Here is a 15,562-nt window from a genome sequence, read left to right as displayed (position 1 = left end):
GTGTGGTGTGAAAGAGGACACTTTTCAGAAAAGATTATTGCTCGAAATGAATCTGGATTTCAAGAAGGCGCTAGAAATAACACTGGCCATGGAAAGTATAGTAAGAGATTCAAAAGCAATACAGGGTGTGCAAAATGGCATCGTCCTCCACATCAGGTGGGGAAATCTCAGCCGAGAGGCGCAAAAAAGTGAGACTCTGCCAAGAAGCGGGAAACAGCCCCCGCTATCCGAAGAATGAAGAAAACTAACTTAGCAGTGAAATTGAAGAATAATTTTAATAGAGGTGGAAACAAGCAGTCTTTTAGCGAGTGGCGGTTTAAAAAAATTGAATGCTACTATTGTCATAGAAATGGACATATGATGGGGCAGTGCAAGGAAAGATTCAAGCAGGCTTGTAAACAAAAGAAGAAGCCCAATGAAATCTACGATGTAGAAGAGCCTGAAACAACAAATTCAGACATTTACTCGTTTAATCTGAAAGTTAGAAACACAGAACCAATATTCGTCACAGTGAAAGTAAATGGCAAACCTGTTAGAATGGAAGTGGACACGGGAGCTTTCACTACAGTAATTGGGGAACATAACTTCAGATATTTGAATAATGATGAACATCAATTAAGTTTAGAAGAAACAGCCGCAAAGTTAAAACATGTACGGATGAAGACATTCAAGTAAAAGGCATAAGCAGAGTAACTGTCCATTATGGAAGCCTATCGGCAAAGCTACCCTTGATGGTGGCAGCAGGTGAAGGGCCAAGCCTCCTGGGGCGAAATTGTTTAAAGGAGATTAAGTTAGAATGGGTTGAAATTTCCCAGTTGAGAGCAAGTGGGCTACTTAGAAAGTACGCCGCCGTCTTCAATGATGAACTGGGGAATATCCGAGGCCTGCAGGCCAAGCTTTATGTGGATCTGGAAACAACCCCTCGCTTCATGAAGGCAAGACCAGTGCCATATGCCCTGCGAGAAAAAGTCAACATTGAACTGAACAGGCTAGAGAAACTGAGCGTTATACAACCCATTCAGTTCTCAGAATGGGCAGCACCCATAGTCCCCGTCCTTAAGCCCGACCAAAGCGTCCAAATTTGTGGAGACTACAAACTGATGGTTAATAAAGTAGCTAAGCTAGACAGGCACCTCATTCCAAAAATTGAAGACCTATATGCCAAGCTGGCAGGAGGGACAACGTACATAAGCTTGAAATGAGTCATGCTTATCAACAACTAGAGTTGGATAATGCCTCCCGGGAATTTGTCACAATTAATACTCACAAAGAGTTGTACCAGTATACACAATTGCCTTTCGCTTGTGCCATCTTTCAGAGAACAATGGAGAGCTTACTGCAAGGACTGCCCCAGGTTGTAGTCTATTTAGACGATGTATTGATGACAGGATTCACTGAAAAAGAGCATTTGGCAAATTTAGAAGTGAAGTCTTAAAACGTTTCTTGCAAGCTGGAGTGCGTTTAAAAAAAGATAAGTGCATCTTCCAAGCGAGGGAGGTAATATATTTGGATCACAGGGCCTCCACCCGGCTGAGGAGAAAGTGAGAGCCATAAGAGAGGCACCTGCGCCAAAGGATGCCTCAGAGCTCAAGTCATTCTTAAGAATGATCAACTATTATGGTTGGTTTTTACAATTTGTCTATAGTGCTGCCCCCATGCATTCTCTACTCAAAAAGAACCAACGTTGGTCTTAGGAGGTGTCCCAGAAAGAAGCACTCATAAAGGCGAAACAATTGTTGCACTCGTCCAATCTATTAGTGCATTATGACCGGACGAAAGAATTGGTGCTGACATGTGATGCATCTCCCTATGGAATGGGAGCCGTGCTCTCTCATCGGATGGATGATGGCTCGGAATGGCCAAGAGGTTACGCATTAAGAATGCTCACCACAGCTGGAAAAGTGATACTCACAGATAGAAAAAGAAGGCCTGTCCATCATCTTTGGTGTCAAGAAATTTCACCAGTACGTACACGGCCACTATTTTACAACCGTTTCAGACCACAAATCATTGGTAGGATTGTTCAGCAAGAATGCAATATTGGGCTTTAATTCTGGCAGCATACGAATACACTTTCGTACATAGGCCTGGCAATCAAATCGCAAACGCTGATGCCTTTAGTCATTTGCCTTTACAAGAAAATGATGAGCACATCCCAGTTCAACAGGAACTTGTTTTACTGTTAAATTTCTTTGGCTCCTCGCCGGTATGTGCTCGACAGATCAGAGACTGGACAAGCCGGGACCCAGTCCTATCTCAGGTATGAGAACAAGTGCTACATGTTGGTCACAGGACCAAATGTGATGAAATGAAACTGTACTTTAACAGAAGACATGAAATAATCAGCCAGGATGGCATCTTATTGTGGGGAGCACAAGTGATAGTTACTCTAAAGAGAAGAGAGCCACTTGTAATTGAACTACACTGTGCCCATCCAGGAATTTCCCGAATGAAGACCATAGCATGCAGCTATCTATGGTGGCCTGGGGTGGATGGCGAAATAGAGAGTTTAGTAAAGCACTGTGTGCAATGTCAGCAACTGCAAAAGTTGCCACTGACAGCTCCATTACACCCATGGGTGTGGCCACGTAGACCCTGGGTGTGGTTAAACATTAACTACGTTGGACCTTTCCTGGGAACAACGTTTCTGCTCATTGTCGATGCCCATCCAAAATGATTGGACATATATGAGGGGAAGTCACCAACATCGGCCGCTACAATTGAGAAACTTTGCCATTCATGGACTACCAGAAGTAGTTGTTTCTGATAATGGCACAGCATTTGTGAGCGCTGAGTTTCAACGGTTTATCAGCCTCAAAGGTATCACTCGTGAAAACTGCACCGTACTACCCTTCCTCAAACGGACTGGCTGAAAGGGCAGTTCAAACATTCAAGGCAGGCATGAAAAAGCTAACTGGCAATTCCTTGGCTACCAAGCTAGAAGGCTTTCTTTTTCATTACAGGACGACCCCTCACACAACAACAGGTGTCACACCTGCGGAGTTATTGTTGAAGTGCTGTCTCAGGATGAGACTGAGCTTAATAATGCCAAATTTAGAGGGGTAAGTGGGAAGGAACCAGGGAAGCCAGAAAACCAGACACGATTAGCATTGTTGTGAGAGGAAATTTACCATGGGAGAGTTGGTATATGTGAAAAATCTTTGGGGAAGGACCAAAGTGGTTACCGGGTGAAATAAGTGCGGTGACTGGACCTCTATTTTACCATGTGGGGGTGGAAGGCCGGATCATCCATAAACATGTGGATCATTTAAGGAAGAGAGAGAGAAATCACCAAGATTTGGTTCCACCAGTGACCATGACCGGGTCTGCATTTCCTGTTGAGGATACTCAACCCAGGACTGATAACGTCTGATGTTCCTGTACGAGTTGAGGATACGGAACTGCAAGTGCCCACCGAAGCATCTGATGTTCAGGCAACTCCAGAAAAGGAGGTTCTGACAAAGAATCTGAAGTTGTGGAACTGTGATGTTCCACACGTACCAGGAAACCACCTGAAAGACTGAACTTGTAAATTCCTTACCCAGTGTAAATATTCTGCTGTCTTGAAAAATATGTACTTGTAAATATAATAGCTGAGTTAAAGGGGGAGGAATGTAGTAGTTATGGTTTTATTTAGTGTGTAATGTATGTTTAAGAATAATACTTGTTAGGAGAGATCACATAATCTGTGGTGACCAATAGGTGAGTAGCGCAGTGACCTCAGCAGTCAGTGTAGAGTTGGAATTGATAGCACACCGTAGTTGCTGCTGAGTATATTGCAAATAAACTTAAAAGCTTCCATCCAAGAAGTGTCTGCTGATCAACTCTATCACTAAAGGTATAACTTGGCCACCCTACAACACTCTCACTTCTTGTGTCGCAGCATCTCGGTGCCCACCATAGCCAGAAGCGAAGTCAGGAAATACAAATGACAAAAAATTATCTTCAGACACTCCTATCTGTTGTCATAATAGTTTTCAAAAGTATGAACAATTTTGAGCAAAGAGTTTTTTTAACTGGTAGGCCAGTTAACATCAGAAGGGCATAGACTCAAGGCATTTGCTCCAAAAAGAGAGAAGTTAGGAGATATTTCTTGCATAGATTGGCCCAAATTTTCCCGTTTCTGTCAGAGATGGGACATACGTTGGAAGATACAAGTCAGGACCCCTGTGGATGTCCTGATTCTAGACGTATGTGGGAATTGCCCAGAAAGCTTAAACTCCCAATGGGGCTGATTCCCTGTTGCCTACGAGAAGAAATGGGCAGTGACATCAGGTGGGGAAAAACTTTGCAGGTGGAGGCGCAATGCTGCTGACCGGAAGATCGAGACCTTGGTTTTAAGAACATGGAATGCTTTGCCACAGGTGGTTATTGAGGCAGGAATTGTACTGTTTTAGAGAGAATTGAATAGAATTTGTAAAGGGGGAATATAAAAAGAGAAGGGGCAGGACTTTCAGGTCGTCGGGCAGACCCGGGAGCGACCGGGAAATGAGCCGCCGCCCGCAATTGGCCCCCGACTGCGATTTCACGCTGGCTGGCTAGTTAATGGCCAGCCAACGTGAAAGGCGCGCTGAAAGGCTCAGCGCTGCCAGGGCGGGGTGGGAGGAGGGCGAGCACTGACATCGGCGCGGGGGTGCGCCCAATAAAAGCTCCCTGAAGGCAGAGAGCTGCCTCAGGGAGCTGAAGAATTTTAAATTCAAAATTAAAGATTATGAAATTCCGAAAAAAATTTCCACCCATAAGAATCGCTCACCTAAACGTGTTGATGATAAAAATTCTGCCCGAAAATTTTTTTTATTTTTTAAATTAATATCGGAAACCTCATCCCGCCCTTGGATTATGTTTCCTCAAAAACCCAAAAGCTACCCCGCCGATTCGCCCACCCGCCAGCCATAACGTTGGATGGGCAGCGAAAATTCCCAGTTAATTGCTACATTAGTGGCCTTAATAGGCCTCTTAATTGTCGGCGGGTGTGCTGCTGACTCTTGTGCGCGCCCGCCGATTGAAATAGCGCGAGAGTGCACGATGACATCAGGACGCTAACCCGACGTCATCGCGTGCTATTTCACGCTCGGGCGTGTCGGCGCGCCGCACCCGCATGCCGAGCGAAAAATTCTGCCCACAGGGAAAGAAGATGAGTTTTATTCTTTTGTGGGATGTGGACATCACAGACATTTGTTGCCCATCCCTTAATTGCCTTTGAACTGAGTGGCTTGCTCGGCCATTTCAGAGGGTGGTTAAGAATCAGCCACGTTGCTGTGGGTCTGGAGTCACATGTAGGCGTGTAAGGATGGCAGATTTCCTTCCCTAAAGGACATTAGTGAACCAGAAGGGTTTTTACAGCAATCGATGATGGGTTGTCATGGTCACCGTCACTGAGACTAGCTTTCAATTCCAGGTTTATTAATTGAATTTAAATTCCACCAGCTGCCGTGGTGGGATTTGAACCCATGTCCCCAGAGCATTAGCCTGGGCCTCTGGATTACTAGTCCAGTGACATTACATCTACATCACCATCTATCCATCTCAAATTAAAGAATAAATGTAGAGGTCAGTGTGATTATTCTGTAAATTGTATAATTTCTGTGATTCTATGATAGCCAAATTCTGTCATCCAGCTGCTCTTGAACATTATATATCTGTTGTCTTTCTTGCTTTCTTCCCCATTGTATCTCTTCCTCTTTACTATATCTGGCCCCATCTCTACTGTATCTCTTTCCTTCTTAGCCATATCTCTGTTTCTCTATCTGGTGATGACAGCATTGTTCTCAATTCAATTATTATCCATTTTGAACTCTAGAATAACTGTAGGGAAAAAAGAACATGGAAAAGCAGTTCCAAAAATTGTAATATTGTCCGCACCAGTTTATCAAGTGTATGGAATCCACACACATGGGTAAAAGGGAAACTGAAGCCTTTAAGTGGTATTGAAGTGGGTCTCTCTTTAAGAGCACACTTTGACAGCAGCCTGCATAGTGCTTCCTGTCGGGAAGGCTGCCCACTCAAAATGGCGGCGTGCCCCGTTTCGGTGGCTGGGGTCGGCTGTCCGCCTGCCGCCGAGCCGGAGGGGCTCGCATGCCCACCAAGGGCAAAATTCTGCCCCTAAGCTCTGGAATTCTCCCCCCCCCCCCCCCAAACCTCTGCCTCCTACCTTTCTTTCCCCCTTAATACCTACCTTTTTGATCAACCTTTTTGTCATCTGCCCTAGTACCTCCTAATGTGGCTCGTTGTCAGATTTTGCTTTATAGCACTCCTGTGAGGTGCCTGGTGACATTTTATGTTAAAGGAGTTATATAAATAAAAAGTTGTTTTTGCTATCATTGGTGTTGAAAGGACCATCACAAGTTATAATGATCAAAAAAAGTTTAATGATCAAAAAAAGTTAAAATCTTCAGGGGAATTTAAACCTTCAGAAGACTTTTAAACAGTGAGCATGAGCTTGAAGTTCAACTAAAGGAGAGTTTAATAAAAATCATGACATAAGGTTGAAAAATAACAGTAAATAAACAATAAAGCTCAAGTAGCTGTTGTAGTCCTCCAAGCGTAGGGAGGCAGTGTTGCAGTTTTGCCCCCACCTTCCCCCGCAATGGTAGCTTTAGGGTTCACCTTTCTTTTGTTGTCATCTTTTGTCTTCCTGTTGTGTTTTCTTTTGATTCTTGTGTCTTGTTCAGGCTGAGGTTCTCATGGACGGGCCTGGATATTAGGTTATGTTTTATACACTAGTCAAACAATGGGTAAAGTGCTGGGTTCTGAGGTTTAGTTACTGTAATTGAATTTCAAATCGTAAAACCTTCTCCCTTTTGGCTATAGGAACATTGGGAAAGCATATGATATTTTGACAGTTGCGCACCCCAGGTGGTGAGATCAGTTAATTCACCACAGACCAGGAATTAAACCTCGGGCCGTGTGGCCTGTGTTATGTAGTTAAACACATAATGTGGTAAGCTTACCCAGCAACTTGTACCTATGTAGCTGAATGTCTGACGAGCTACACAGGAAGAGATGCCAATGGTGCGGAGAGGGAGAAATCAAATAGTCATTCAAAGTGGAAGATTTTTTGGAGGCGTTTGCAGGAAAGAAGAGACAAAGTAATTTTGAGAAGAGTTTCAAAGAACTAGTATGTCATTACTGTATTTAAGGGTAAAGGGGATTAAACCCAAAAGGAAGGCTGTGGGCTGGGGTGAGATGGAGAGATTTGAAAATAAATAGTAGAACTTGGCGCTTGCCAAAGATATGGGTGTTGGGGGGTGAGGTTGTTTTAAAACCACGGAAGCAGATACGATATGCAGTTATGTCATAGACCGTACCAGCACACGCTCTGCTAGTTAGCCTAGCTGCCAGTGGGTTTGTGAGACACCATCGTAGAATTTCTGTGGAGTGAATTGGTAGTTCTTGAACAGATGCTGAGTTTAAATAACTGGACCCACTAATAGGTGGTAGTTAACAGGGTGCCAATTAACTGGCAGCAGCTGACTGAAAGTGGGCAACACCATGCAGCATATTCTGTTTTTAAACTACGTTCCTGTTTGGGAGATGCATAAAGTGAGCGCTGTGGTCAGAGTTGTTATCTATTTCTAAATATTGATTGTGAAGTTAGACTGTTTGTTCTGTTTCACAGCTGACCACAGGAATGTGGCAGAAGGCTTTCAAACATTGAGGATTAAAAGATGGGGGTAGTGGTGGTGATTTAAGATTCATGTGATTTTTTAAAAAAGCTGAGTAGAGGCTGCTTTTTTAGTTGTCAGCATGTTCTTTTAGACCTTGTTTAAAAGTTAAGAGCGGAATTTCAAACTACAGTGTAATCATTGTTGTTCTGCCCTTGGGCAGCCGGTTTTCAGTAGCATATTGAAGCAAGTGAGCACCAAGACTCATTTTAAGTAGGTGGTTTGCCAGTTCTCTGCAGATTAGAGGACCTCAGCAGCAATTATAGGCACTGTCGCTGGAGGGAGAGGACACCACCTTTTCTGGCTTGGGGCTGGATACTAATCCTGCCTGTACAAGCCAACAGTGCATTCTGTGCTCCCCCTGCACTCCTTTCCTGGTGTGCAAGATCTGATTCTCCGGCAACTAAGCTGCAAAATATGGCTTTTAAAACAGCGGTGAGCCATTTTGCTCTGGTGATGCGGAATTTACCACTCTGTGTATGGTATCACTGGGAGTCTTGGTTGAATTTGCAGAATCTCTTCTTAAAGGGGGTGTGTATAACATAAAGAGGTTGTTACCTACTCCTGTGCCGTGATAATCTGGTGCTGGGTTTTTTTTGGGGGGGGGGGCCGCCTTTTATGCTCCTCCTGTGGCAGAAATCAGGCCCTTTCATTCAACCAGAACAACTTTAAAACTGCACATACATAATCTTTTAACATATGCAGTAGTTTTAAAGTCATAAACGGCTTTTTCTCCAACCCTCATAACTTGCCAAACATTGGGGAAGGTCTGTACAGACCATTTATGTAGTTTAGTGACAGCAAGCAAATATAATTGGCTTTTCATCAATCCCTTTGACGGTTGAATACCTCTTGCAGCTTCCAGAATCTACTCTGGGTCACAGTCCTGTAACATCTGATGTTCTGTAAATGTATAATCTTCTACATTGTTAATTGGAACATGAGAAAAATCTAGTGGGTGCAGTTCCACTGGGTTCTATCTTAGGGAATGGCATATAATTCCTGTGGCATTTTAATGACACTTTAACCTGTTAATAGCACGCATAGGAATTTTACAGAAATAAGTTAGTCTGAACATCTCAGTCGAATTTCAGTCCCCATAGTTTTTTTAAAAATCCTTTTCCCTTTTTGACGTTACCTTAGATCACTTGCTGAGAGTAGGGACATCTCCATCGCCTCTGTCTGCATCACGGTTAAGCTGACTGGTCGGACACGTGCGTCTGTTGCCTGGGTGCCATTCTTGAAGACATTCCCTCCTTTCTTGCTTTGTGTTACTCTGTGCAGCAGCACTTTGGAACATCGGGAGAATTCTATTAGGGTTAAAGCGTCTGTGTTCATCTGAGGTTGTTGGTTTGTCCCACTGGTGAGTTACTGGAGACGAGAACAGGATGTAACCCCAGTGCCTAAATCCCAACATCAAATAAACGAATGATTTTTTTCAGTGAACTGCGTTTATTCTTTGTATTGGATCAGCATTTCGCAACGTAGAGAAACCAAGACAAAGGCCAGTAAGAGCAGCAAACCTGAATGATTTGTTTCCCCACCCTGTTGTCCAGGAACGCTGAGACCTTTGCTGCAGCCGTGACTGAGATTAGCTACTTTAACAAAAGGCTGGGAATTGAATCTTGGACCTCCTGGTGTAATGGCTCAGTGCTACTCTAGGTAGTAGCTTTATTAAGGTATCAGGGGAGCTCGAGGGCTGTTAAACTGGAACAAATAATACTGGCATCTATTCTTTGACGTGCCCAGTTACATATAAGTAGCGACCCACATTCCACGATATTTCAGCTGTGCAAAAACTGGCTTGTAGATGTTCAGAAGCAACATCATTGAGAACTAATGAAGTTACTTTATTTGTTAAACAGTGAACGTTTATTGTGAGTTTTGAGTAATGTGTGCTGATTTAAAAAAAACAAATGGCAGGTAGATTTGGTCCTAGGGTAGAAGTTTGGTAATTATCTGAGGGAGAAGGTGGGGGGTGGGCGGGGGTGGGGATGTGTAATGGCAACTCAAGAAGTTGCAGAGCCCGTTTCACCACCCTGCTAACTGCAGGCATATGTGTCAAAGTGATCACGAGGAGGAAGTGCATGGGGGAGGGGTTGGAGGGAGGAGAAAAACAACAGAGAACCGAGGCTAAGAAAGGAAAGCTGCCAAGTTCAGAAGATGTGGGCGGTTGTAATCTGGGTTTGATGTTTGTGATGCTGTCATTTCAAAAATATTCAGCCTTTCACAACAAGGTGTTATCAGCTCATTTAAATCGTAGGGTGGTCTTAGAATGACTGCAAATATTTAAAAGATCACTTTATGCAAAGGCTGTATCACAGAAACTGAAGTAGCTTTCCATCCAGGGTTAATGGTGCAATCTTTTGATTACCAACTATAGTGTATCCGAGTAACTTTTTCTTCCTTCTTCCTTCCCCCTGCGCACCTTGTAGAATGGACTGATCCAGGCTACCTTACTGCTATGATAATGAGCTCAGTGATGTAACAACTGAGCATACCAGGCTGCTGGTCAGAGGGACCAGCACTTTGCATATTCAACAAGGTGTGTGCTCGGTGCACAGAAGTTCCCCAGTGTGTTCGTGGCTGAGGACTCTCCTGGAGTTGGGAATGTTCACCTGCAACCTGAACGAAGAGAACAAAAAAAAGAAAAGGCAACCGCTGGATTAGAGAGGCCAAGTTTTTGGTTGTGTTTGTGGCTGCGAGAGATTTTTGAAATCCAGAACACATGTGTAAAGGGGGAAAATGCTAGAGGGAATCCTTCTTTCACAGGCAGAATTGTAGCCGAAGTGCTCACCACATTGCTTTTGAATTGGGGAGCTGCTGATGTTCACCATATGAAAGACCCAGTGGCCAGATTGAAGGATCCTGGCTTTCCTCCCCCACTTTTAAAATTTGTTTTGCGTTTGAAGCCTTCTCGGTTTAGCTCGATCAGATGGAGGTACAGAGGAGATCCATGACACCACCCCTGTCACCTGCGGCATATGTTAATTCAACACAGTATTCCAGTGTCCTGGAGGGAAGATTCAAGCAGCTGCAAGGTAAGACTTCGCTTCCCGCCTTTCGTCCTGACACTGGACACCAGCAGCAGAGTTTGAACAGTGCTGTCAGTGTGTTCTGTAAATATGTAGTTGAGAGGCAAAAGTACTATTACACTAAGCAGTGCCTGAGTGAGAATTAAAGCAATTTGCTGTTTCTTCTGTCTGGCAGTTCAGACTCTCTTACTAGTTTAGTCTGTTCCAAGACTTCCATCGGGTTTCTTGATGTGGGTTTGAGCGTAGGCAAATAGTATTATGGTTTATCGTAGACCAGAAGCTGCTTTTCCTGTATCCTGTTTCAGGAGAGCACTGCTAGTAATCTGCTCCCCCACTTTGGAAAGCCAGCCTTTGTGGGCTCAATTAGCACAACTTATATAGAGAGACAGACTGAGAGTAAACATGTGGGACTGGCTCTCCCATGTTTGCATAGTGCAGCCATTTTTTTACATTGTGCTGGAGCTGCCAGTCCCTGATACAGAGAAACTCGGCCTGATCATTCACCTGCTTCAATGAATTGGACAAGTTTAATTGTTTGTGTCGCTGGCTGTTTTAAATTTGCTCATCTGGAACTGCCGTCACCAGTGCATGCTGTTTTAAACTGGCTCCCATGCCTGAGAAGTGGGATCGTGGTACATATAATTTTGTGACCCTGTAATGCTGTTAGTTCCTGGAGCCTGAGCCTAGTTACGTTGTGAAACACAGCTGATGGATAGAGGCCCGTGCCTCTGCCCTCGTCTGCTTCTATATTTTTTTTTGAAAAATAGACTTTATTCATAAAATATCTGGAAGAGCATTACAAAACATTTCTAAGTCGCTATCACAAAAAATGGAATCAGATTCAACTTTTACACGTGGATCATGAGGTGCTTCAATACAATCAATGAATATTACAATCATTTCGATATGGTCATTACAGACATCTGCTTTTATATTGCACTGACTCATGCTAGTAACACCAGTTCCTGGTGTATCAGTGTTCCACAATGAGCTGCAACTATGAGTAAACCCGCTGTATGTGCTGAGTTTGAGTGACTGAGAGAACAGTGTTTAACTTGTTGCATTCTCCCCTAGAATATGCTCTGTTTCTCAGACTTAAAAAAAAACTACGAGTCTTGAAGCTTCTAGAATTAAAAGTGAGGTTTGAAAAATGATAATGCTTATAGCTGAATTTTTAACTTCACTTTCATGGTAAAGCCTCCTATTAATGATGACATATGCAGGTTTTTGCTAGGATTATAACTTGTGATTTTTTTTTATTTCCCCCTCAGTCCCAGTCTACAATTTGCGTTTAATTAAATGTCCTCAGAAAGGCACGTACATGATATCACTCCGCACTGACCCTGTTTTATTTCAACAACAGCTTGCATTTATACAACACCCTTAATGTAGTAAAACATGCCAAGGTGCTTCACGGAAGCATTGCCAAACAGAATTTAAAACTGCGTTGCTTGAGATACTGGGGCTGATGACCAAATGTTTGGTAAAAGAGTTAGGTTTTAAGGAACATCTTAAAATAGGAGAGAGGGGTAAGGAGGTGAAAAGGTTCAGGGAGGGAATTCCAAAACTTAAGGCCTAGGCAGTTGAAGGCGCAGTTATCATTGGGGATCGATTTAAAATGGGGGATGCGTAAGATGCCCGAATTGTAAAGGACACAGGGGTTTTGGAGAATTGTACAAATGGAGAAGGTTACAAAAGTAGGGAAGGACAAGGCGATGGAGGAATTTGAAAACAAAGGATAAGAATCTTAAAATCAAGCCATTGCTGGAACAGGAAGGAAGGCATGAGTTAAATGTGCAGCACAGTTTTGAGTGACCTCAAAATTTTGAAGGGCAGAAGATGGGAGACTGACCAGGAGTCAATAGAATGGTCAAGTCTAGAGGTAACAAAGACATGGATGAGAGTTTCAGTAGTGATGAACTCAGGCGAGGGTAGAGATGTTATGGAGGTGGAAGTAGGCGGTTTTACTGATGGAATGGATATATGGTCAGAACTCGTCTTGGCATCAAATAATGAAACCGAGGTTCAGCATTGGACAACTTCCAGAGAGCGAGAGAGTTGGAATTTGTGTCGGAGGCAATGGCTTTTGTATTCACAACATTTAGTTGGAGGAAATTTCTGCCCATCCAGTACTAGCTGTCAGGCAAGCAGTGTGATAAATCAGAGATGTTGGAGCAGTCGAGGCGGTGGTGAGGTGGAGTTGAATCTCTTTGGTGTATGTGTGGAAACTAATGTAAGGAGGATAATGTAGAACTTCAAAAGGATGTAGACAAGTTGGTGGACAGGTGGCTAGGTGAAGTTCAATGCAGAGAAATGTGAAGTGATTCATTTTGGTAGGAAGAACTTGGAGAGACGATTTAAAATAAAAGGCACAATTCTAATGTGGGTGCAGGACAGAAGGACCTGGGTATTTATGTGCATAAGTCATTGAAGGCTGAGAGAGCGGTTAATAAAGCATACAGTACCCTGGGCTTTATCAATAGAGGCATAGAGTACAAGAGGTTATGTCGAACTTGTATAAGTCACTAATTTGGCCTCAGTTAGAGTATTGTGTCCAGTACTGGATGCCTCACTATAGGAAGGATGTGAAAGTATTAGAGAGGGTGCAGAAAAGTTCAAGAGAATGGTGCCAGGGATGAGAAACGTAGTTGTGAAGATATATTGGAAAAAGTTAGGACTGTTTTCCTTGGAGAAGAGAAATTTGAGAGGAGATTTGATAGAGGTATTCAAAATCATGAAGGGTCTGGACAGAGTAGATAGGGAGAATGTGCAGGGTTATGGCGAGAAGGTGGGGGAATGGAACTAGGTGAGTTGCTCAATCGGAGAGCCAGTGCAGACACGATGGGCCGAATAGCCTCCTTCTGCGTCATAACAGTTACATGATTCGTGATATGATGCACGCTGAGCGGGTAGCATGTTGATGAGAAGTAGGGAAGCAGGAAATGTAACACCAAAAATATAGAGAAATTCAGACACCAAAAAACTCATGTCATTGAGGAGCCTCATATTGCTATGCCTGGTCTCTCACACAGCTCGATTCCATTCACTCTCTGTAGAGGCAAAATAGAGATGCCAAATGTGCCAGAGTTACTGGGGTTGTCCTGTGGTTCAACAGTAGTCCTGAATTTTGGATCTATAAAGGAAATCCCACATATCAAATCCTAGATTCAGGCTAAATTTGTTAAAAACATTTTATTCAATTTGTGGCCTGACATTGGATTTTCTGAATGGGTATGCCTTCATTTAATACTCTGTTTGGCATGTAAATTACTCAGTCAGGCATTTTCCTCTATGTCAAGTAAAGTGAATGGTTGTCAGTGATGGTCCCACTGTTTGATCCTAGCTCCCTGCACAAGTCAAGCATGTGGTTTCCATATTGCTGGCCAGTACCAATTGTTTTCCTCAATATCAGGGCGGCTCTGTGGCCAGAGTGAGAGGGTTGCAAATCTAGTTTGGTATTAGGTGGAAATAGGACAAATGACAAAAGTTCCCAACTGCTTTCTTTTGTATGATCCTGTTGACTTAGATTGTATGTCCTTTAGTGAGCATTCAGTTTGTACGTGACGTACTTGGCTCAGTGGCTGTTGACGTCACAAGTGGGCCCAGATCCCACACCAAGATTCAAGTCATTATCTAAGCATTACTGGAGGTGTTGTCTGTTGGATGTGATGGGAAGCTCCTGTTCAACTGAACATGAAAAATTTCATGGTTAAAAACTTTAAAAAAAGGAAAAAAAAAAGGGTACGCAGTTAGACCCTGTTAGATTTTTTGTTAGACAAGGGAGTCAGATGTTTTGGGGGCATACAGGAAGGTGGAGTTGGGACCACAGTCTGATCAGTGGAGCAGAATCGAAGGGCCAAACGGCCTCTGTCTGCTCCGAAGTCCTATGTTCCAGTTATAGTGGTGCCCTTGGTAACATTCTCCTGTCAACCAAAAACTAAGAGTTGAATGGTCATTCATCTCATTGCTGTTTGTGGCTTAAATAACCAGTCACTGCTCTACAGAGCAATTCATTGTCTTTGTAATGTGCTTTGAGATGTTTCTGAGAGACATAAGACCTCTGTGTAGAACATAAGTCTTTCAGTCATTAGAAAAATTAATTAAGAAAGGAAATATGTCGGTATTACTCAGTTTACCTCCTATAAAACCAAGCCTTCCCTGGTTCTTTCCCCCCTGCCCCCTTGAGTTGCCTATCCAGAAACATACATACATAAAGGACTACAATTTCCTGGCTGCCTCCTTAAATCAAATAGCTTCTGTGTTGCTCTGAATGAATTTTAGCTGTAGATAACAGCCTGTGGTGCTTCAGGGCACTAATGTATTTTTGAGGTTTATGGATGGCACATGACATACAGAGTCAGTAAATATGGCTCTGTACACACCACTGATTTGTAAGCTGACCTACTGTGTATGATCAAAAGACAAGCTGCTTAACCCTTTCATTACCTACTCTTGAGTAGGTTTAATAAGAGATTCTCCTTTGCTAGCTCCCATATTGTGGCTGCATTGTAATATTAACCATAACATCCGATTGCAGCTCACAGTATTTATAGAAGTTGCTCAGATAATTCTACGTTTGCTGCTTTCATTGATAAAATGCGAAACCTTGAAATTACACTGCTGTGAATGTTAATGTGAGTGCATTAAGTATTTGCATATTTACACGGCATATTGCCAAAGCCCAAATATGCTGCTAATGTGAAAACCACCCCTCTAGTGGATAGCAATTAGTTATATTAGTGTCTCATCATGACATCGGGGCCGATATTGGGTCCCTGGCTTTTCCTGATATATATTAAATATCTAGATCTTGGTGTGCAGGGGGCAATTTCAAAGTTTGTGGATGATACAAAACTTGGGGAT

At 43.1% G+C, this 15,562-nt stretch overlaps 1 protein-coding gene across 3 annotated transcripts in view; it reads left to right on the top strand.

The window, feature by feature from the left end:
• Positions 1 to 15,562, top strand: part of sptbn2 (spectrin, beta, non-erythrocytic 2) — a 297,786-nt gene that overhangs the window by 127,232 nt on the left and 154,992 nt on the right. Inside the window, exon 1 of one of the 3 annotated variants that reach the window (XM_078532660.1) lies at positions 9,107 to 10,705. The exons of the other annotated variants lie outside the window; for them this stretch is intronic. Coding sequence (XP_078388786.1) covers positions 10,600 to 10,705 — 106 coding nt within the window. The 5' untranslated portion in view covers positions 9,107 to 10,599. Of the gene's footprint in view, positions 1 to 9,106; positions 10,706 to 15,562 lie in introns of those variants that run through there. 3 annotated transcript variants of the gene reach the window in all.

Source organism: Cetorhinus maximus, chromosome 31 (genome assembly GCF_964194155.1).
Source record: "Cetorhinus maximus chromosome 31, sCetMax3.hap1.1, whole genome shotgun sequence".
NCBI classification, from domain to species: domain Eukaryota; kingdom Metazoa; phylum Chordata; class Chondrichthyes; order Lamniformes; family Cetorhinidae; genus Cetorhinus; species Cetorhinus maximus.
This window is presented reverse-complemented; position numbering and strand designations above follow the sequence as displayed.